The following is a 21,602-nucleotide window of genomic DNA, read 5'->3' on the forward strand; positions in this document are numbered from 1 at the left end:
GGTTAGGTTAACAGCATTGTAACATATATCTTTTATTTACTAAGTAGCTTTCATCCGCGACTCTGTCTGCGTGGAAGTAAAAAAAGAAACAAAGGAAATCAAAAGTTCTTCAAGACTATGCTCTAATTTCATTAAAATCTGTTCAACCATTTAGGCTAAAAACCCAAACAAACATGTATCTAAACTTCGCAGTTAAGTTAGTAAGACACACAAACGGTAATATTTCGATTTATTTTAAATCATACTTATATTATAAATGCGAAAGTTTAAATGTATGGATGGATGTTCGTTTAGGTTTCTGTCTAAACGGCTGAACGGATTTCGATTTAATACGGTACAGATGGTTTTTTTAAATCCACACGAACGGAATCGCGGGCAAAAGCTAGTATTATATAAATTAAAGAAAAGTTAAGTATTAAAACAACATATTTCTTTATTTCTTGCAAGAAATTAAAAAATCTTACTAATAGTATAAATGTGAAAGTTTAGATGGATGGATGGATGTTTGTTAGAGTTTGTAGCCTAAAGGGCTGAACGGATTTCGAAGAAATTAGACAAAGATGTAGAAGGTAATCTGGAAGAACACATAGGCTATTCACTTTTGTTTTTTTCAATTTCACGCGAACGGAGTCGCGGGCGAAAGCTAATATGTTATAAACAGTTTGTGTTATATTCGGTTGTATAATTATTAAACAGTACACTATCGGCTTAATAGTAAACTGGCTGTAAATGGAAGATCAATTGCGTAGATTGCACGCCCAGTTTACTATAGTGAGGGAAACAGTATGGTATTTGTCGACTGGTATTGTAGTAAAGAACTATGCAGGTGTAGACCTACCGGTAGTAAAATTTTCTACATAAATAATAACTAAGAACATATTCAATTACGAATAGCACAATTACTTTACTTTACTTATAAAAAATTTGTAGAAAAAGATTTAATTATAAAAAAATTGTCCCAAAAATTAACTATTAAACGTAAAAAAAAACAACACTTTTAAAGTTGACTGTAAATGTTGAAACATGAAATTTATTCACATTCGAAATAACATTTATTTGAAGCTCGCAAGTAAATACTAATCTTTGTCACTTAACTACTGTATCATAAATAACTGTAGCTCGCGACTTAAGCGTGAAATTAAAAAATTAAAAATATAGCCTAACGGTTTTAACGGTAAAATAATTTTGAAATCGGCCCAGTAGTTTTTGAAATATTCCAATACATACAAAAATAAAAATATTTGCTGTTTATGTTTCTTTTTGCATAGATAAAAGTTACCTTTTATAACACTATAAATAATCATGTCTTCATGTCACCTCTATAACATTTTATAGATCTTCAACAAAATCCCCGTCACCATAAAAGGTGTAGCGGCTGATTATTGTTGAAGCGTGAAATGTGAATACAATGCTTATCTAATCACAAGCCGCTGGTAATTAAATGATCCAAGTGCCGCGCAGATGTCAACTGACTCACGCAACTAAGGGCCGCTGTACACGTATGCTTTAAGCAGTAGAGCAGTTGACGTATTTCCTGCAGCATTTTTAACGACATACAGTGCGTGTTTGGTGAACGTTAACTAGTATTCGAAGCTGTCGACTGATTTAAACGCGTATGTTCACCTTTACGCTTGGAATTGGATACCTCTTATTGTTTTGTCTTACAATTTATGTATAGTATAATTAAAACAGAACTTACGAGACCTAATTAATTTTGAATATTGATGAAAATTAAATTAGACGGTTTCTTCTGTGTTTAATTGAGAATTAGTTAAGGAATTCGTAGACGCTTTCTATCAAAATTTCACTGTCGTTTCTAAAAGCAACTATTTTTTTCTACCAGTTTCTACAACGATTAGCCAATTACTTTCTTAATTGGAACATAAAATACTGAATCTTGCTAGTGCAAACGCAAGCCACGTCTCTTATTTACCTTCACGTAAACCATTCGTTAACATGAAAACTTTTGTATTGTTATATGTTTTGTCAGAATTAGCAAACTATGTAGGACTGACTGATGGATATTTGGTTGGTGCTGGACGTAAGTTAAGAAAACTATGATATTCCGTCATTAATAATAATTTTAAAATCTATTAGTCGTTATTCTTCGTAATTCTTTTTTTTTCAATACAGCATTGACAGTTTAATGCCTACAACTTAAAGAAAATATACTGATTTTTTAATTGATTACTTAGCAAGGAGTTTCTTAGTCTTCACATGTCTTATTAGATCTACCTAAGTGAAAGAACTTTACGATTTTGAAAGCAAAAGTTTCATTCATATCCAATTTTTTCATCTTCTTTCATAATATTTCTTTCCACCACCTAATTAATGATGTATTTATATAGTCAACGTCCGTTTCGCTCAACTTCTCCACACGGATACAAAATATCAAGTGTTAAGAGAGGAAATGATTAAGATTAACACTCGCAACTTGGTGTACCACTGCAGGGCGGATAAGAGCGATTGCGACATGGCTCTCGCCAAAATGCGGTACAAAGCCAGCAAACATTTCTACGCTTTATCTAAGGCCGTGGTTGATTACGTTAAGAATAAACGACAGGCACGCCCTACTGGATATGTCGGTAAGTGTTAACACAATTTAAGGAAAATCAACCATAGTACTCTTAAAAGAAATACTGCACTACTCTCGGTCTTCGCTTATTATCTTTTTTATATCAACATTAATCGACGGCGGAAGAGTCGCACATAAAAAGGATAATTCCCCTTCCTAAGAGTCTCCACCACAATCAAATCCACTTTTCATTACCATCCTTTCCTCTTAAGAAAAGGGTGGAAAGGGAAAATCTAAATTTTAAACTAAATTGTAATAGTAAAAAGAATTAGGCCTCCGACACCAGACTCGTCAGACTGTACGCAGAATTGATCCCACTTCACGGCTGTCTTCTGTGTGGTCGTATTGCACTGGGCGAGACGATCAATTCATGCGAAGATGTTACACTGGTCTCTAGCACTGTCGAATCTTCCAGGAACCGCAACATTCTGCCAGGATAACATCTGCGTGCCGGACACCGATCCGCCGATCGTGTACGGTGGCTGTTTCACACTGGTCTCCTGCGGCGGAAATCAGACGTGGCATCTCGACCCGGTCGTCTACAAGAAGAAGAAGAGCAGATTCTTTTAATATTACATTTGTCTTGCATTACAAATATTAAATTTTTATTTAACCTTTCAATAATCAATAACTGAAAAGAAAAAAATAGCAAAACTTTTAGATTTTTCATATTCCTTAAATCTAAATTGTACGAAAATGTACAACGAGAAAACACCACCAGACATCCGAAATCACCGGAATAACAATCACAATGAGAGAGTGGTTGTCGTGACGTGGCTGTACAAAAAGATCATCGGCCACCTGTTCCATTGTGCCCGCAACAATGCACGGCCCGTATTGTTGCAATGAGCCGAGATAACTGCTGATAACTGAGCGAGCTTTAAAAGATCAATCCTAGACACTTTTGTCTTATTTACCGCGTGGAAACATGCCAGCTGGTTCTGAACAATGAAAATATTATTCTACCTCGTCAGTTGCTTGCTAAACTATTATGTGAATTCTGAAATACGAGGCAGCGTGATTGTGAACAAGTGAGTCATATTTTAACCAAAAGAAATGATGGTTTAGAAGTGATGATAGTATTTAAGAACCGGAGAAATAGGAACAGCAAATTCTCTCATATCCCTTTGTTGCTATTAGATTATAAATAATTTAGAAAGGGACAATATTTAACTACTAACTCTCTTGTCTTTAATGTGATTGTATTTTTAAAATATCTAATTACCATGCAGGATCCTAAGTCTTCAAGATGATTATCAACATAGGCCACGTGTTCAAACGTTTGCTCCAACATATATGGCTAGAAAACCGAAAACGGCGAAAACCAGACCATTGGATGACAAGTGAGTATACTCGTAAATCATACTAATATTATAAATGCGAAAGTTTAGATGGATGTTTGTTAGAGTTTATAGTCTAAACAGCTGAATGGATCTGGATGAAATTTGGCACAGATGTTGAACATTGTCTGGCAGAACACATAGGCTGCATCTATTAGTTTATTTTTATAAATTGACTGTGGTCAGAGTCTCGGGCAAAAGCTTTAGCAAAAGTAGGCTTTGTTTATTGTTCTTTTTTTAATTTCACGACGACATCGAGAGCAACAGCTAGTCAATGCATAAATGTACATTTAGCACTTTTAGAAATTTACAGCAAATTAAGAGGTAACATTGATAACTGTCACATACTATGTGTGGTCGATGCAACAAGTTGAATTTGTTCCGGAAAGGTCTATCATTCATCTTTTTTTTAATGATGTCATTGTTAATAACCTCAAATTTTTCAGGCTTAAAAAAGTGAAGCCAGTCGGTAACGAAGTGAAACAGAGTTTCGTTCCGTTGACGGAGATACCCCCGCCCAGCGTGCACCGGGGACACGGCCGTCGCCACATGGAGCAAGACTGCACAAAACAGCCGGAGTGGCAAGAAGTACACGGCGGTCCAAGAATAGAAATCATTGGAGATTATTACGAGGAAGATCATGCTAAGACTGTCGCTACTGTAGTTATACCGGACCACATTGATTGTAAGTTTTGGAATTCCTCTTCGTTCTTTTCTCTTTTTGTTTTATCTTCTTTCTCCAATTTTTTCTTAAGTATGCTTTGTATCTAAAGATAATTTGAAAAACCAAAAACAAGTTACGCTTAATGACTTTATAATCATTGTAAATGTAAAACGATCTTTAGTCGACGTAAAATTCTTTTTCAATTGTAGCTTCGTCTATTTTATAATAATCATACTTCATACTAATATTATAAATGCGAACGTTTAGATGGGTGGATGGATGTTTGTTAGAGTTTATCGCCAAAACGGCTATACGGATTTCAATGAAATTTGTTATAGGTGTAGAGGATAATCTGAAAAAACGCATAGGCTACTTTTATTGTTTTTTTAATTTCACGCGGATGGAGTCGCGGGCGAAAGCTAGTTAAATTTATAAACCTTTATTTCGTGTTTTTGCTAACAGATAAACATTTTGAAATAACAACTCAAATACCGTACTTAACCGTCGGTGTGATTGAGGCGATCGGTTACCATCCCAGCGTGATAAAAAGCGAGCATCCGAGTGAATGCGAGAAGATATACCAGGACCATCTAGAAGGGCAATATTCTGAGGAATCAGCGGATTATTCTGAAGAATCTATGGAGGTTGCCCGCATGCCTCTATTCCCCGGTGGAGCGATACCGGAATCGGAAGAAAGGCGACTAGAGAACATCTACAGTGATTTGGATTGATTTCTTGTTAATGTGATTTTTATATTTTTTACTTAGTCAATATATTAGGTAAATATTAATCGTCATTTGTCTTCTAACCTTCTGTATCCTTCCTTGAACGTTATATTAACTCAAACTGGTGTCAATTGGACATCACGCTTATAAATTAAATGAGAAAATGAAAAGAAAAAAAACAAATATTATATTTTAGCGATTGTAATTACTTACAGATAAAATAAGGTGCATTGTAACAAAATCACCTAAGAACTAATTTCTAATTCAGACCGGACCAGCCTGGAGATTAAATTTGGAGGGTAGTTTGACATCTTTGTCTTTATCGTCGAAAGTTTCCTCTGTTTCGTCGTCATCGAAATCGTCCATGTCCAATGGTGTTCTGAAGTAAAATAAAATTATACGTGAAATAATCATACTAATATTATAAATGCGAAAGTTAGATGGATGTTTGTTAGAGTTTCTAGCCTAAACGGCTTAACGGATTTCGATTAAATTTGACATGGATGTAGAGGACAGTCTGGAAGAACACATAAGCCACTTTTTATTTATTTTTTAATTCCACGCGGACGGAGTCCCGAGCGAAAGCTAGTCAAGTTATAAAAGGTAGTACCTTGTACCTGTAAAAATATTTCTACTTACTTATTCCAGTCAATTCTATGTCGTCTCCTGCAATCAGAATATTAAATTAAAAATCATTACTTAAAGTTACTGCATTTAAAAACCAAGGTATCGCTCTTTGCGGAACAAAGAATAATTAATCAAGTATTTTCTAAACGAATGTAGTGTAGTTTAGTAAATATAGTGTTCAAATAATATGCTTAAGAATTTTCTAGTTGCTTTTTTTTATAATATAAGGAGGCAAACGAGCAAGCGGCCACCTGAATCCACCGAAATGGAAAGCGACCGCTGCCCATAGACATCCGCAATTGCAGATGCGGTACCTACCCTTAATTGACAAAAGAGGAGACGCACATAAACAGGAATTTTCCCTTTCCTATGCGTCTCCTCCAGCGTCAAATCCACTTTTCCTACCCATTCTTTCCTCTAAAAAAAGGGTGGTAAGGGAAAGGGACTAAAATAAGGCCTCTGGCACCACACTCATCAGACGAATAAAAGCATTATTTTGTAAAAGATACTGTATCAATTTGTTTACCTAATTTATTTTCTTTTAAGGAAATATTTAATTTTATATAAACTATTGAAAAAAAATTGTTTCCATAAGGTATTATGAGATCTAACCTATTGGTAGCAATGTAATCCTGGTCCATATATTCTTCAGAAACTTCGACTGAAAGCGGTTGACCCCTATGGTCTTGTAGGATACCGAAGTAACGAGGAGCTCTGGTCACCGTGAATAGGGGACCTGATAAAAAATTAAATATATTGATTCCTTATTTCCAAGGCGACAAAAGGATAGGCGCGTGTATGGCGTGGCTTTATGTCGATTTAGCACCCGTGTATGTCCGAAGCTCTATGTTTACGATGCTACTGAATTCAAGTAGGTTGTAAAATGTGATTTTAGGATGAAATTGTTTATTCAATAGTCTAAATAAACTATGCCTATCCAAATAAGCCATGTACCAAGCAATGCACTCCATATTTCACCTTTAAAATAGATGTTGTCCGTAACTTATAAAATATGGTGTGGCTACATAGCTTCTTTAGACAAATCACAAGTATAATTTATGTTCTGTACGCATGAACAAAATATTCGCGTGTTATCGATACACGCAGGCGCTTGCTCGCTCGCGGGTAAACACGTTGCTGCTTCTAAAATATGCGCGCTAACAAGAAGTGTTGCCATCATAAGCTATTATAATAAATTCCAGACCATAAACTATTATGATTACAACCAATTAGAGATTTTTAATTATAAAGTTTCATTTCCTTTCCGCCATATTAAATTTTTGTATGTGGGGTTTTGTCACATGCTGCCATCCCTTTTATTTTCTTCGAAAAAACAAAGCCTACAGTTACTATACCAATATTATAAAGAGGAATAATTTGTATTTTTGTATGTATTCAATTAACGCTAAAACTACTAGGCCGATTTTAAAAATTCATTTACTGTATAAAAGGTAATTTACCTCCGAGTAACATAGGTCATATTTTTTAATTTCACGCGGATTGTTTTATATAAAACTTAATCTACTTTATTATTTCTCTAATTGAAATACTTACTGTCATCAACTGCTTGAAATCCTTTTAAAAATATACATAATATTATTATCACTATTTGAAGCTTCAGTTGTTTTTCACACATTTTAGTAAAGATCTTAATAACAACGATCAAATGTTCCAAGCTACTAATTCAATTAATATATTTTGTATTGGAATTAGGTCATAATTGCATAAGCAATACGTATGATGGTTTCTTCATAGAAACGACTGTAAAACTTTCGCGGTTAGTGCAACTTGCAACTTCTGTTAAAGTTTGAAAAATGTTATTGTTTATAAAACTGAGCTATTGTTCCTATTCGGTGGTACACCGTAGTGCACAATCTTATTGTGTAACAAACAAACACGTGAATACAAAATCACGATTTCGCAAACCCTATGAATGCTGCTGTAACTAAATCTTTGTACAGTCTATTTTTTTTAATAAAAAATACATAAAACTATGAATTTTATGGTCCTATATTTTAAGTAAATTCGTCTAAACCTCTACTCATATTTACTAGTTAAGAATAAAGACGCTATATTTATAATTATGTTTCGAGAAAAATTTAAATACAAATTTCGAGAAAAGATAATTCTAGAAACTTGCTTATAGAATTCTTATAATGGTAACGTAAACACTATTTCCAACAAAAAAGGTCCCATAAAAACTTATACTTAGCTAAAAATAACTGTCCAGAAAACCAACGGTATTTAGCACGAAATCTCTATCAATTATTTGATTATAATCTTTCTTATGATTGCAAATCTCTTAGATCTAGGAAAGATCTAGAAAATAAAGTTAAGATTCAGGATTGTTTTTATTTGTCATACCATTAAATAGCCTTTAAAATAAAGAGAACATCGACCACTTTCTAAGATTATGGCCCATCCATTACACAATTTTTGGCTTAGTATATCCGAAAATTGTCTACGTCAAATGTTTTAACTCTAAACTTTGCTTTTTTATTTTATTGGTGACATCAAATTAATGTTATAAATGTGAATATTTAGATGAATATGATACAGATTACAAAGTTTTTTTTTATAATTCCGCGCGAAGGAATTCGCGAGCAACAGCTTATAAACTATAGAAAAAAAACAAGACATAATTTATAAAAGTTTAATATTCTCTTAATTAAATTTATTTCAATATCAACATGGTTTTAATTCATCGTTTATTATCATTTATAGAACAAGTTTCCTTCTCCGCCCCAAAGTCTTCTCCCGCCATAACCAATAAGCTCCTGTCGCATCGCGTTGTATTTTTTAAAGAATAACTTCTTAAGAATCCTCTTGCGTCGTTTATCTTCTTTCAAACAAGATTCCAGTTTGTCCATGCACACGTCTTCCCTACAAAATTAAATACAGCATTTTCTTAGTTACGTTCTATATACCAAAGATTGATTTCAAAAAGTCTCATATGAAGATTACATTTAATCGCTAATTTTAAAGATTTGTTGTCAATATATTTTTGTGTAGATGTTTTCGCTAAATCCAATTATAATTTAATTAAAACCTAGTAGCACTTTAGCGTAGTGTTTAATTAAAATCTTACTTATAATTTTGATCCAATAATAGTTTTATTGGTTCCGTCTTGGTGTATTTGTCGGGCAGTCGGGACCCTGGAGACATTTTCGACAGCTCTTTCATTATACCCATAATTGTGTTCTCCAGTTGTGCCAATTTTGGTACCATAAGTCTTTTTATTACCTGTTTTAAAAGCATCAACACTATTTAGTATGTACACACTAGCTTTCGCCCGCGACTCCATCCGCGTGAAATTGACAAAAAATGTATAGCCTATGTGTTCTTCCAAATTGTCTTCTACATTTAAAATTTCATCGAAATTCGTTCAGCCGTTTAGGCAACAAACTCTAACAAACAAACATCTATCCATCCATCCATCCATCTAAACTTTCACATTTATAATATTAGTAAGATAAGATAGTTCAAAAAATTCAAAGATAACCTTTCCGCATTTGTTCCCCGTTTTACAAGGAGTCCTGAATTTACGTCCAAATTCCATTGTTGGTAAATTTTGAATCTGTGTTATGACATTAGTAAAAGTGCCTATTGCTGTTTTTTCACCTGTAAAAAAAGTAAACTCACGTAGTAAATGATGAAAAACAACTTTGTTATTAGGAGAAATCTTAGTTATTTTTTTACTTATTTTCAATAACTTACCCATTTTGGATTTCTTTGTTTTACCGAGTCGAGCTATGTCTGGTTTGTATTCGTCAAAACTTTTACTAACAGCAAGTAAAGAAAACAATATAAAAGAAAGTATTCGGAAATATGTTACAGGAATCATGTTTTGTACGTTTTAATTAGAGCCCATCTACGATCGCAGTGGTTTTCTCAAGTTGTATATTACTGTTAAAAGTTTACAAAACATTGTTGTTAGTCGACTAACAATCGCATTTGGGAATAGTTCGGTCACGTTTGCTAGTGTTTATAAATTTAGTAACACGATTCGACATTGTGACTTTTGGAAGCATTAAGCCTGTTACCGGAGTACAAGGAACCTACCATAGTACATTAGTTCAGAAAACAAAAATCCATTTTCCAAAGTAACGCAGTTTTTAACTGTTTTAATAGTCCTATAACAAATATTACAAACCCGTTGCACCTAAACTAACAACGACTAGATCGTGAGCCCTATTCAATATTATATCGCCCAGTCGTTATTTATTATTGCGCTAAAAATCGCCGTAAGCTATTCCAAGTCAGTGCAACTAGCTGCAAAGCATAAGCAATTCAAATAACATCTTCGGCATTTACCATTTACAATCGCGTAACATGAATCATTAGAACTACCTGAAAGCACGCAACCTATCGCTATAAACTTATAGTGAATGGTATAAACAATAATGGCGCATTATATGACCAGAACAACTAGCCAGTACTGGACCGTAAGCCTGCATTTTTTTTATTATAATAAGGTGGAAAACAAGCAAGTGGCCACATGAATCCACCGAAATGGAAAGCGACCGCTGCCCATAAACAACCGCAATTGAGGATGCGTTGCCTACCCTTAATTGACGGAGATAAAGAGGACATTTCCCCTTCCTATGCGTCTCCTCCACCGTCAAATTCACTTTTCTTTCCCTTCCTTTCCTCTTAAGAAAAGGATGGAAAGGAAAAGACACTAAAAGGCCTCCGGCACCACAATCATCAGACGAAATGCGGAATTGCTTCCACTTCACGCCTGTTTTATGTGTGGTCGTGGTATATCACCGGGCGAGCCGACCCATTCGTGCGAAGATGTTAAAGCGGGCTCTACCCAACTCTACCTCTGTTAAATTTTTGGTAGTGTCATTGTAGGTGTCTTTCGGTTTTAGAGATAACGTTTAAGTAAACATCAATTAATTTATACATACACAACTGGATATAAAAGAGACACTGTAAACGTTTTTGCTAATGGTATTAAATCTGTATCTAGAGTAAGCTAATTGAAAACAAAAATCGTTTATTTACAAAAAGTATGGAAGCGATAGATATTAATACAGCGTTACGTACAAGTTTATTTAGGCAAAGCATTTATATTATGCGTTTTTAACAAAGATGGCAACATTAAAACAAAATTGAATCTTGTCTTATCTATCCATCTATTTCTTGTTTATGGCTCGAATCTTGTCTTTGTCTTGTTAAATGTCAATGTCAGAATCGTGCCGTATTTTCAAAAAAAACCTATTTTGTTTCGTAGGTTAATTTATTTAAAGTACAATTATTCATACTGCGGTTGTGGCTAAAAACATAATTTAATTTAGTTTTTTTCTTTGAAGTTCTATGATGTTAATAGGATAGAAAGAAAAATAGAATGATAATAGAATAAAAGAGATCTCATGATTTAGGTTACTTACATTAAGAAAATGGACAAGACTGAGGATAAGACGATTTATAAACTAAATGGCCATAAAAATGGTATTATAAAGGATAACATAACTATACTAAACTTGAGCCACAGGAATATTAAGAATTTCGACGAACATATGAAATTACCGCCTAATTTGAAGGAATTGAATCTTTCACACAACAGACTCGAAAACGTACCAGAAGTAGTCACAAATCTTAAAAATATCAGAGTTCTAGATGTATCCTATAACAAAATCAAATATTTTGATGAAACACCAAGCTTCTGTCATAGCATAGAATATTTAAATATATCCAACAATGAACTACAAGGCCCACCAGCCTGGATATGGTTCGATTCACCAAAAAAACTATCTGAATTAAACATAAGTTCAAATCTTAACCTAGCTAATAGTTTCAAACATGGCTACTTTGAAGAAATAATAGAGTACAAAACAAACCTAACAGATATTAAAATACATCACTGTAGATTGAATAATTTTTTCAAACTTCTAGGAACATTTCCAAAGGCAAAATGTATTAAACTCGGTGACAATAATATAAACTATACTGCAGCTAATAATATCACCAACCTACCTTGTGAGGGCCTCATTGAAAGCTGTGATATAGAAAAATTAGACTTAACTTACACACATATATTAAATATAAAACCTAATATAGATGTGTATAGAAACTTAATAGAGATTAACTTAGCTCAAAATGAACTTATTAGTTTGCCTGATGAGTTCTGCAACTTAGAATGCTTGGAAGTATGCATATTATCGTGGAATCATCTTCTAGATTTGCCCAATAATTTCATGAAATTAAAAAAATTACATACTTTATGCTTAGATGGTAATAAGTTATGCATTCTCCCTTCCAATATATGTAGCTTACCACATCTTAAGAAATTAGATTTGTATGATAACTGTCTATATGAACTGATTGATTTAGGTAGAATTGAAGAAACAGATCTAGCTCAAAATTATCTAGATGAACCAACCGACAATGAATATACAAGTAAAAAAGAGAAATTAAGACTTCATAATATAGGACGATGGGATGGAAGGTAAATGTTACTTGTTAGAATACTTAACAAATAAGTTTATAAACCTGATTTTAAAATTGAATTAAAACATTTAATCAATTTAAAAAAATATAGCATGAAAAGTGAAAACGAAATTTCATTTCCGTTTTCGTGATAGACTCCTTATTGATTTCTAACTTGAGGATTATCAGTCAAAGGTAACATGTAAGCAACCTAACCATACTATCATACTTCATACTAATATAAATGCGAAAGTTAAGATGGATGGATGGATGGATAGATAGATGAATGTTTGTTAGAGTTTCTAGCCTAAACGGCTGAACAGATTTCAATGAAATTTTTTATAGATGAGGATAGTCAGAAAGAACATATAGGCTACTCACTTTTTTTTTAATTCCACGCGGACGGGGTCGCGGGCGGAAGCTAGTATTAAAATAAAGTCGATTGTCGGTGCCAATGGGATTTATAACCCCAGTAACAGATTTGAAACTTCAGATATTTAGGGGTTAAGTTTACAAATTTGCTTTCAGAAAACAAGAAAATGATAAAACAGAAAGTGTATACTCATCATCATCAGATTTAACAGATGATAGCTTCTATTTTCGTGATGGTGAATTATCACCACCATTAAGTAAGTATATTATTTACATCTATACTAATATTATGAAGAGGAAAGATTTGTATTTTTGTATGTATTGAAAGAACTCAAAAACTACCGCGCTGATTTCAATAATTATTTTACCGTTAGAAAGATTATTTATCTGTGGGTAACATAAGGTATTTTTTTTAATTTCACGGTCGATGTCTCGAACAACAGCTAGTTACTATATAAATAAAAAAGTTCACGCATCTATCATACTAATAATATAAATGCGAAAGTAGATGGATGGATGGATGTTTGTTAGAGTTTGTACCCTAAACCGCTGAACGCATATCAATGAAATTTGTATAGACCTAGGGGATAGCCTGAAAGAACACATAGTTTTGTTTTTTTAATTCAACGCGGACGAATTCGCGGGCTATAGCTAGTAAATACAAACATAGTAACTTATAGTGAACATAAATTTATACCTATTTTATGCTAAAATAGTTTAGTTGATTAATATTTCATTTATTTACTACTTGTACTGTTCCTTCTAAACTCTAAGATTGGTTAATAGTCGAGAATTCGAACTATCGACCCCATAATCATATCTCCATTAACCACTATTAGTACTTCTCTTATAATTATGTATATTTGATTTTTAAAGCTGACTCGGGAAAAGAAAATCGTCCACCAAGCTCTATAGAGGACTGGGATTCTGATAATTATTGGGTTCCATGCTATATCAATAAAAGTAAACCTTCACAATCACCTTGGATAAATTTCATCAAACAGAAGATGGAGGAAGGCAACTTTTGTCCTGTAGATATGCATATTGTGTCAGTCGGTGATCAGGTAGACTATGAAAAATCCATCAACCCTCAGATACAATATGAATCTGATGGACAGTTTGATGATTACTCCAGTGATGATAGCTGACCACTATTAAAACTTAACCAACTTAGTACAAAAAGATATAACATTAATATCAAAAAACATGAAGTTTTTACAACTTTTGTGTTGAAACTTTCTGTTAGTCAATTTAAAGTACAAAACTTTATTAAGTATTTCTTGATTATTTTTGTATTAGTTAGAATATATTTAACAAAACTATTGCAATGATCTGCATACAAAAAACATGCAAATCATATTAATATAACAAAAAAAAATTGGAATATCAAATATTAATGAAAAAATGATAATTACTTGTCATTAAATAGATTAAAATAAAAACTTCTTTGTGACTACGCTTAGTATCGTATTTACTTTAAGAGACATGGTGCTTATTTAAGAACCACATAATAATTTTTTTTACACTAATAAGCTTTTTGTTATGTTTTTTGTTATAAAAATTCCTTTAATTGTATCATATGCACACCCAAAACTAAACTATCGCATGATTGTTTAGACTCGCATTGATGCCAATAAGGCTATAGTCAAAATGGCGGGTGTACCATCGCGAGTTAAATTACTTAAAAAAATGTACCTGGCGTCAATATGGCGGGTGTAACTTAATTTCGTTATAATTACGTTCTAGAGAAGGTATATATTTTTTTTTGAGTAAGGTACTAAATAGTACACGTTAGGTACATTTTTTTAGTAAGTGGTTTAATTTAATTCGTGATAGTACACCCGCCATTTTGACTCTCACATATGGAGGTGCACACACTACTCAATTTTTAGTTGTACAAATAACTGTTGGCTGTGAAGCAATTCACAATCGCACAACAGTTTTACGATAGTTTAATCAAAGATGTGCGGACACTATAATAGTTACCTTATGTTTTTGTTAATGATAGTTTATGTTCTGTTTAGAAAAAAAACTTTTGGTCTTCATATTAAAAAAACTAAAAACATACATTTTCCTTACAAACATATAAGTACATATTTATTTGCATATCTAAATTGTTTATCTTAAGTTTAATCAAATAAGCAATAACTAAAACTGTTGTCAAGTTAAATGTAATGTTGTTTTTTTTAATAAAATATAGTTTATAACTTGAAAACTTTTTGCATTTCATTTAATACATCAACATGAATTTTATTTCTGTTTTCTCTAGTAACCTGAAAATGAATAATAATAATACTTTAAAAATAAAAAATTGTCAGAAGCATAATTTTTATAAAAACTGGAATACACATGCAAATGTGCCAGCTATATCAGATTTTGAGACAGCTAAATAGAGGGAAGAGCAAGAGGGATATGAAGCTTATGTCTCATATGATCTCATGAATATTTTACTGGCATATAACTGACATCCCAGCTACTGTTTCAACTTATAGGTGTGTGTATTACAACCTTTAATTATTTAGGTAGGTTTTAATAGGAAGGTGTCAATTACCTCATGTTCACAATTATATACATTGTTATTTAAAACCTTGTGTCGGAGGCCAAGACCCACTTTGGGTTGATGCGCCAATGCAGTAAGTAAGTTATTTAAAAAAAAAGAATTTCTATTGCTATCATTAGGGTTGTGAGAATTTTTAACACATAAAGGACTGAAACTTTAAGATGTGTCTTTAAAATAGTATTAGAAAAGATATTTCAAAGTAATAAACTTCAACTTACCATCCATAATTTTGTTTTACTATTATTTCTTATAGATTCGATAATTGCATCTCCTCTCCTTATTGGTATAGTTGCTAAAACTGTATAGTTTGATATAGGATTAAAGATTTCTTTAATTTTTAATTTAAAGGAGTTACTGAAGAATTCCATTTTCCCTATTTCATCTATTATCAAACATGTCTGATTGTCTAACACCTGAAATTAATTTTTACTACATTAATACTATAAATATTTTAACTAAAAATGTATAAAATTGCTTGCAAACTAGAATAATTTTACCTTCATTTACCTTTGAAAGACATGGCAGAGCAACTTGTTCAAATTCTTCCACAAGAACACCATATTTACCGACTTTAAACTTCGCGGGTACATTTAATAGACTCTGCTCTCTAGCTAATCTACCCCTCTTCCCTTCGAAAGAAATAGCGTCAAAGCCTTCTCTGACCCGATTGTTTCTGACTTCTTCTGTGTAAAAACCATGTACTTTAACACCACTCTCGGAAAGCATGGATGATATCTTCTTTGTTAGTGTCGTTTTTCCTACACCTAAAAACACATTAAACGTGAAGAAACACTTATCCACTAACTTTTAACCAATTGTATGCATTTAGTCTCTAGTAGAAAGTAAATACCTAACCAGGATCTCCAGTAAGAATGAAGAATTTTATATTATTGTGTGCCATTACGCAATTAACTTAACTATACGCTTACTACAAATAACGTAATAACAAGGTTATTAACAATGTAAGTTTTGTTTTACAAAATGAAAATAAAACAGATTTAAACAGTAACAATAACAAACGATTGCCAGCTGACAGAGAACAGACAGATCACCAGTGTTGCCAGTAGACGTGAGTCGTTACGTAATTTTTTAAAAAACGTAACGAAACCAGTAATTTCGGTGTCAATAGTGATTTTTGTAACTAGTTATTCCCATTGCAAAAATAATACTCAATCAAAATAAATCCTCTGTTATATATGTAAAATGATTATAATTTGTCATTTTCCTTGCCTTTTTAAATGATTAAGCTTTCTATCTGATGCTCTTATTATTTTTAATTTTGATTATGTTCGTAGGATCACTAACTATAAGACGATCTTACTAAAACGCGTTTTATTTTCCTACCTGTAAAATTCTAGTTTTTTGCAGATTAAAAGTCTAATCCTAACAATATAGACTGTATTAAGTAAATGAACTATACTACATAACATTCTAACTTTCTATTACATATATAGGTTGAAAAATTATTGGTTATTTTTTATAAAAAAAGAGGAAAATCCGTAAAATTTTAAAACAAACATTTACAACTATCAAATATATAATCATACTAACTTGCACGACACAAAAATTAATCAAACATAGGCAATATACACAGTTTAAAAATTCGGCGTTTAATTAAAGGACCATTATATGTTGAACGACGAACGACCGACCTCATTTACAAAACCGAATAACGCATTTACAAAAATCTCTACGTCGAAACCGAGGTCTCCTGATCAACTCATTTCATAAATCACGACTTCGAAGCCGAACACGCTAGAGTAACGTAGTTACACTTTCGTAACTCAACGTATCACTACTTTAAATTTGACTCGAAACTAGTGATGCCGTTACATATCTCGTCGTAGGTGATAGGCAACATTGGATCAAACGTCAGTTTTTCAATCATCGTCGCCTCCTCTTATCATTTTTATCAATTTGATCATTGTATCAAAGTTCACAACTCGTATGTTGTAACTTTTAAGTATTTTTACTTTGATATACCTTTTAATTTTGTATCTCAAACGTTTACTTTTTTTAAAATAATAAGAAATGGCGTCGGTAGGTCTAGTATCTCGAGTTCTTTTAAGCAAAAATGTAATCACCACCGGCCGGTTTGCTACTCTCTCAAATACAGGTTTTATTAAGTTCTATAGCACAGGTACGTTCATCGTTTTTTTTTTAAACTTAAACTTTGGTTAGGAAATGTTAAACTTTAAAAAGGTGCAAGATGAGACAAAAAGCAAAAGAAGAGGCTTTTTTATTTTATTGTTATTAGTAAAATCCTTTTTTTAGAGGAATCTTAACCATTTTATAAGTGTTTGCTTTTCCCTCCCATGTTGGCCTCAAGCAAGAATCAAACCTTTGTAATACTTAGAACTTACATCAACAACTGCTTTAAACTAACAAAAGCTGGAATATTCTTACGGTATAAAATCTTCATATTTATTTCGACAATAGTGTTTATTGTAACTGTTTATTGCTTAAATGATGTTTGATAAACTTTGCCATTTTATAGTGTCACCTTCCAAGCAATTTCAATGCAAAATAAAATAATGAAATAATTTAATTTTTACATTGTATGCTAATGAGTTCTAATCACATAAGAATTGTTTTATATAAGGTCATAAGAAACATCATTTTTTGTCTAAATATCTTTTAAGAGATAAATGTACAACAATAGCATGACCTCCAGCAATGAAGAAATAAAGAAAATAAATGTTTTCTTTGCAAATAAAGTTATAAAAAGCATCTTTAGAGTAAAAATTCATGTTTAGTCTTTGAGTAAGTTGAAAAAAATGGTTTTTAGGTTAAAAATGTTGTAATCAACTATTATATTAATAGTATTATGTAATACCAGAATGATTAAAGACATTTATCAACCTTGACTTCTTCAAACATTGCCTTATCTCGTTATCTCAAGTAACAGTCAAAAACATTTCACTCATTATGTTATCAGTATAAATACAGAATTAGGGGCATGGAGAATAGTTAAATGTACAATTTTTAATGTAAATTATTAAATCTGCAACACAATCTCTTAGTGCATCTGCGACTGATTTACGCACACACAGACCCATTGGAATCATTAAAGTGCGGTTGATGCTCCTGAGATATTCTAAATAGGTATAAACTATTTGAAAATAAGACCAGCTGCCTCCTACACTTATTTTGATCATTAGCTAGCGAGGCCCATGCACAATAAAGTGGTGCTCAGGCATTTTGCAGACTTGCTCCCTACAGTACTCATATCAAGGTTGAACTCAAGTGGTTTACAATAGACCATCTGAATATTCAGGTCTCCTGCTAAAAGTTAATAACTACCGTCTAGTCGTTATTGCAATTTGTCACATTTTTCAACAATATACAATTGTGTGAAAATAACTCTGATATCAACTATTTAAAATTCACAAAAACTGTCAAGTTTTTTGTCAAAAAAATAAACAAATAATTAATAACTTTGCAACACTTTCTGTTGATTTCAATTGAATATAGTTTACTAAGACGTTAAGAAACGCACTTGTGTGAAGGTATTTTGAAAATAGATTTTAAAATCACAATGTTGTCATCAAAAGAATTATTGTTACCAGGTAAAATGAAAAAATACAGCGCTTTTTTGCAATACAAAGTTTCTTCATTCATTTCACAAGAATAGTTTTAATTTCTTGATCAATAAAATACTGTTAGAAAATCACTTTTTATATAACGTTGAAGACGCTCATATTTTTTATGTCACAAAACATGCCCCAAATATGCAAATTTTTCCTTTTTGATGGTTTGCAACAATTCTCGTTTTTTGCCAACCCGTTTTAGTACCCGCTCAATTGAAATCTTTTCTGTCCGGCTTATTTGTAGCATTCTACAGTAGCACCATGTCTCAAAAGCTTCCAGAGACTTCTGGGTGTTAGTTTTCAGTGTCCAGCTCTAAAGATTAGCAATATTAAAAAATAAATTTCAGCATTTTACTTTTATTCTACAATGTATACTATATTTCAAATTGTATATTACATTTTAACATGTATATTACGTTAATTTTACATTGTACATTTCTCCAGCACCGCAATATGAAAACATCAAGGTAGATGTAGTGGGAAGCAAGAAGAATGTCGGTCTTATCCAGTTAAACAGACCGAAAGCTTTGAACGCGCTCTGCAAGCCACTATTTGTGGAGCTCGGAAAAGCAGTCAATGAGTTTGACGCCGACCAGAGCATTGCCGCCATTATTATTACTGGTTTGTATGGATTACATAAATTAAATTTTGGATTACAAAAAGGCAACATTAATGAAAATCAACTAATTAATATGTTTATACAGAATTAGAGTTGTACAAAAAACGGCCCCATTACATTGTGAGCAGCGTCTCATGGGAAGTTAAAAGTCGCAACAATGTTTGGCATTATGCAAATTAGTCTAATTAATATAATTAAAGGTAACGAGAAGGCGTTCGCTGCTGGCGCGGACATCAAGGAGATGCAGAACAACACATACAGTTCCAATACTAAGGACGGCTTCCTCAAGGAGTGGGAGGACATCTCTAACTGCGGCAAGCCTGTCATTGCTGCGGTTAATGGATTCGCTGTTAGTATTTTAACCAATTAATATAATTGTAACAACCTAATTAACTAAAACAGAATGGCGCGCAATTCTAATACGTCTTAATGACATTGACAGATGTCATAGGGATGGGACGTATATGCTAAAAATCTAGTGTTTAGCAATTCCTCCAACAACTTTCATCTTAACTGTAGATCAGAAAATCACTAACTATTTTTCGTCGTGGTTTATTTCAAGGTTTAACTGTTTTCAGTAGATCCTCGTCAATTATTTAAATTAATAAAAATAGGACACATGAAACGTTCAACATTAAAAGCATATATGGGCTAGTTTAGAACTAGTTAAAATATACATGGACCCCGCATTTTCCCTTGTAAACTTCTAAGGGGCGGCCTGTACCACTTTGAAAACCACTCCTATTTACTGTAGTCACTCACTATTTTAAGATTCAAACGATAGAACATTATTTTTTATATCAGCTCGGTGGTGGTTGCGAATTGGCGATGCTCTGCGATATAATCTACGCGGGTGAGAAGGCGAAGTTCGGTCAGCCGGAGATCAACATCGGCACGATCCCCGGCGCGGGCGGCACTCAGCGCCTGCCGCGGTACGTCGGCAAATCCAAGGCTATGGAGATCGTGCTCACGGGAAACTTCATAGACGCACAGGAGGCTGAGAAGATGGGTAAGATTCCATTTTCGAAAAGGACGATAACGCATCTGTAGTTCCCCTGATGTTGCGGATGTCCTTGGGCGTCGTTGACCACATCTGTGTCCCCGCAGCTCATTATCTCCCCTTTATTATAAAAAAAAGAACCCAGCCAACTATAGTACTTTTTTTTACGTTTTTTGCAAATTTTGTTTTGTAGGTAATATTTTTTTGCGTATTCGTAATAATTTTTGGGTAATTCCTACGCGAAAGTAAACGCTAAGCCTTTTTGATAATGGATTTTTTGCATATTGTTGTAGATGCATGAATAAGTTCTATTAAAAATAGCGTAATCGTATTTTGTTCCAGGTCTGGTCAGCAAAGTTTTCCCAGTTGACAAACTGTTAGAGGAAACAATCAAACTGGCGGAGAGGATCGGCACACACTCCCCGCTCATCGTGAAGATGGCCAAGCAGTCAGTCAACCAGGCCTACGAGACCACTCTTAAATCCGGTCTACTCTTTGAGAAGTCCATATTCTATGGCACTTTTGCTACGGTATGTAAATAAAGTTGCCATTCAAAAATTAATTAAATCAAAGTCAAAAGTAGCTAAACGGTTGTTTTCTCACTGAAATACCAGGGAAACCGTTAAACATTTTGTATGTGCATTTATTGGACACTATTTCAGCTGCCAAAGTATAAAATGTGATTATTTTTGTAATTTTCATTGTTTTCTTTTGCTTGCAGGAGGACCGCAAAGAAGGTATGACTGCCTTTATCGACAAGAGATCACCTAACTTCAAGAACGAATAAAAAATACATTTGTGCGTTTAAAATGTTGAATGAGACAGCTAAGGGAAAATGTTATTTGTTTTACAATTTTTATATATATTTTATAATGGAGTCAAACTGCCAATATACATTCTATTTTTAAGCTGATTGTTTTTTTTTACGTTTCTCCCCTTCTACCAAACTTCAAAACTACAACTTAGAAAAAGGAGTAAGTTTTTGTCATTGATCTAGATACCATAATCCAAGAAAAAATATGCCTCGCACCCAGATTTCCTTGCACTTGCTCATTCCTCAACTTTTTCTATTAAAAAGTTAACTTATTAATTTAA

At 32.9% G+C, this 21,602-nt stretch overlaps 5 protein-coding genes across 9 annotated transcripts; 2 read left to right on the forward strand and 3 right to left on the reverse strand.

The window, feature by feature from the left end:
- Positions 1-5,568: 5,568 nt before the first annotated feature.
- Positions 5,569-7,567, reverse strand: LOC106106896. Its single transcript, XM_013287555.1, has 4 exons — positions 7,486-7,567; positions 6,544-6,667; positions 5,944-5,970; positions 5,569-5,683 (listed from the first exon to the last, which is right to left on the reverse strand). Exons 1-4 carry the CDS (start codon positions 7,565-7,567, stop codon positions 5,569-5,571), a joined length of 348 nt encoding a protein of 115 aa, XP_013143009.1.
- A 1,040-nt stretch (positions 7,568-8,607) lies between these two features.
- Positions 8,608-11,028, reverse strand: LOC106107260. Of its 3 annotated transcripts, none has more exons than XM_013288039.1 (4): positions 10,984-11,028; positions 9,434-9,713; positions 9,020-9,174; positions 8,608-8,814 (listed from the first exon to the last, which is right to left on the reverse strand). In XM_013288039.1, the coding sequence occupies exons 2-4, from the start codon at positions 9,650-9,652 to the stop codon at positions 8,646-8,648; spliced, it is 543 nt and encodes a 180-aa protein (XP_013143493.1). In that variant the 5' UTR covers positions 9,653-9,713; positions 10,984-11,028; the 3' UTR covers positions 8,608-8,645. The 3 variants fall into 3 exon arrangements, with proteins under 3 accessions (XP_013143493.1, XP_013143491.1, XP_013143490.1); XM_013288037.1 differs by lacking the exon at positions 10,984-11,028 and having other exon boundaries at positions 9,434-9,552; positions 9,649-10,503; XM_013288036.1 differs by lacking the exon at positions 10,984-11,028 and having other exon boundaries at positions 9,434-10,503.
- A 148-nt stretch (positions 11,029-11,176) lies between these two features.
- LOC106107258 (leucine-rich repeat protein soc-2 homolog) lies at positions 11,177-14,915 on the forward strand. 3 transcript variants are annotated; one of them, XM_013288035.1, is made up of 4 exons: positions 11,177-11,388; positions 12,271-12,385; positions 12,895-12,995; positions 13,615-14,915. In XM_013288035.1, the coding sequence occupies exons 1-4, from the start codon at positions 11,337-11,339 to the stop codon at positions 13,884-13,886; spliced, it is 540 nt and encodes a 179-aa protein (XP_013143489.1). In that variant the 5' UTR covers positions 11,177-11,336; the 3' UTR covers positions 13,887-14,915. The 3 variants fall into 3 exon arrangements, with proteins under 3 accessions (XP_013143489.1, XP_013143488.1, XP_013143487.1); XM_013288034.1 differs by having other exon boundaries at positions 11,177-12,171; positions 13,615-14,913; XM_013288033.1 differs by having other exon boundaries at positions 11,177-12,385; positions 13,615-14,912.
- A 48-nt stretch (positions 14,916-14,963) lies between these two features.
- On the reverse strand, positions 14,964-16,342 carry LOC106107262 (nucleoside-triphosphatase THEP1; the record flags this gene model as incomplete). Its single annotated transcript, XM_013288041.1, has 4 exons — positions 16,154-16,342; positions 15,806-16,062; positions 15,517-15,711; positions 14,964-15,011 (listed from the first exon to the last, which is right to left on the reverse strand). Coding segments are annotated over exons 1-4 (546 nt in total), but the record flags the coding sequence as incomplete, so codon positions are not given.
- An 827-nt stretch (positions 16,343-17,169) lies between these two features.
- Positions 17,170-21,324, forward strand: LOC106107261 (probable enoyl-CoA hydratase, mitochondrial). Its single transcript, XM_013288040.1, has 6 exons — positions 17,170-17,438; positions 19,333-19,509; positions 19,708-19,856; positions 20,312-20,516; positions 20,850-21,037; positions 21,229-21,324. Exons 1-6 carry the CDS (start codon positions 17,330-17,332, stop codon positions 21,292-21,294), a joined length of 894 nt encoding a protein of 297 aa, XP_013143494.1. The 5' UTR covers positions 17,170-17,329; the 3' UTR covers positions 21,295-21,324.
- The last annotated feature ends 278 nt before the right edge of the window (positions 21,325-21,602 follow it).

The sequence above is a fragment of the Papilio polytes genome, unplaced genomic scaffold (assembly GCF_000836215.1).
Source record: "Papilio polytes unplaced genomic scaffold, Ppol_1.0 DF822067.1, whole genome shotgun sequence".
NCBI classification, from domain to species: Eukaryota; Metazoa; Arthropoda; class Insecta; order Lepidoptera; family Papilionidae; genus Papilio; species Papilio polytes.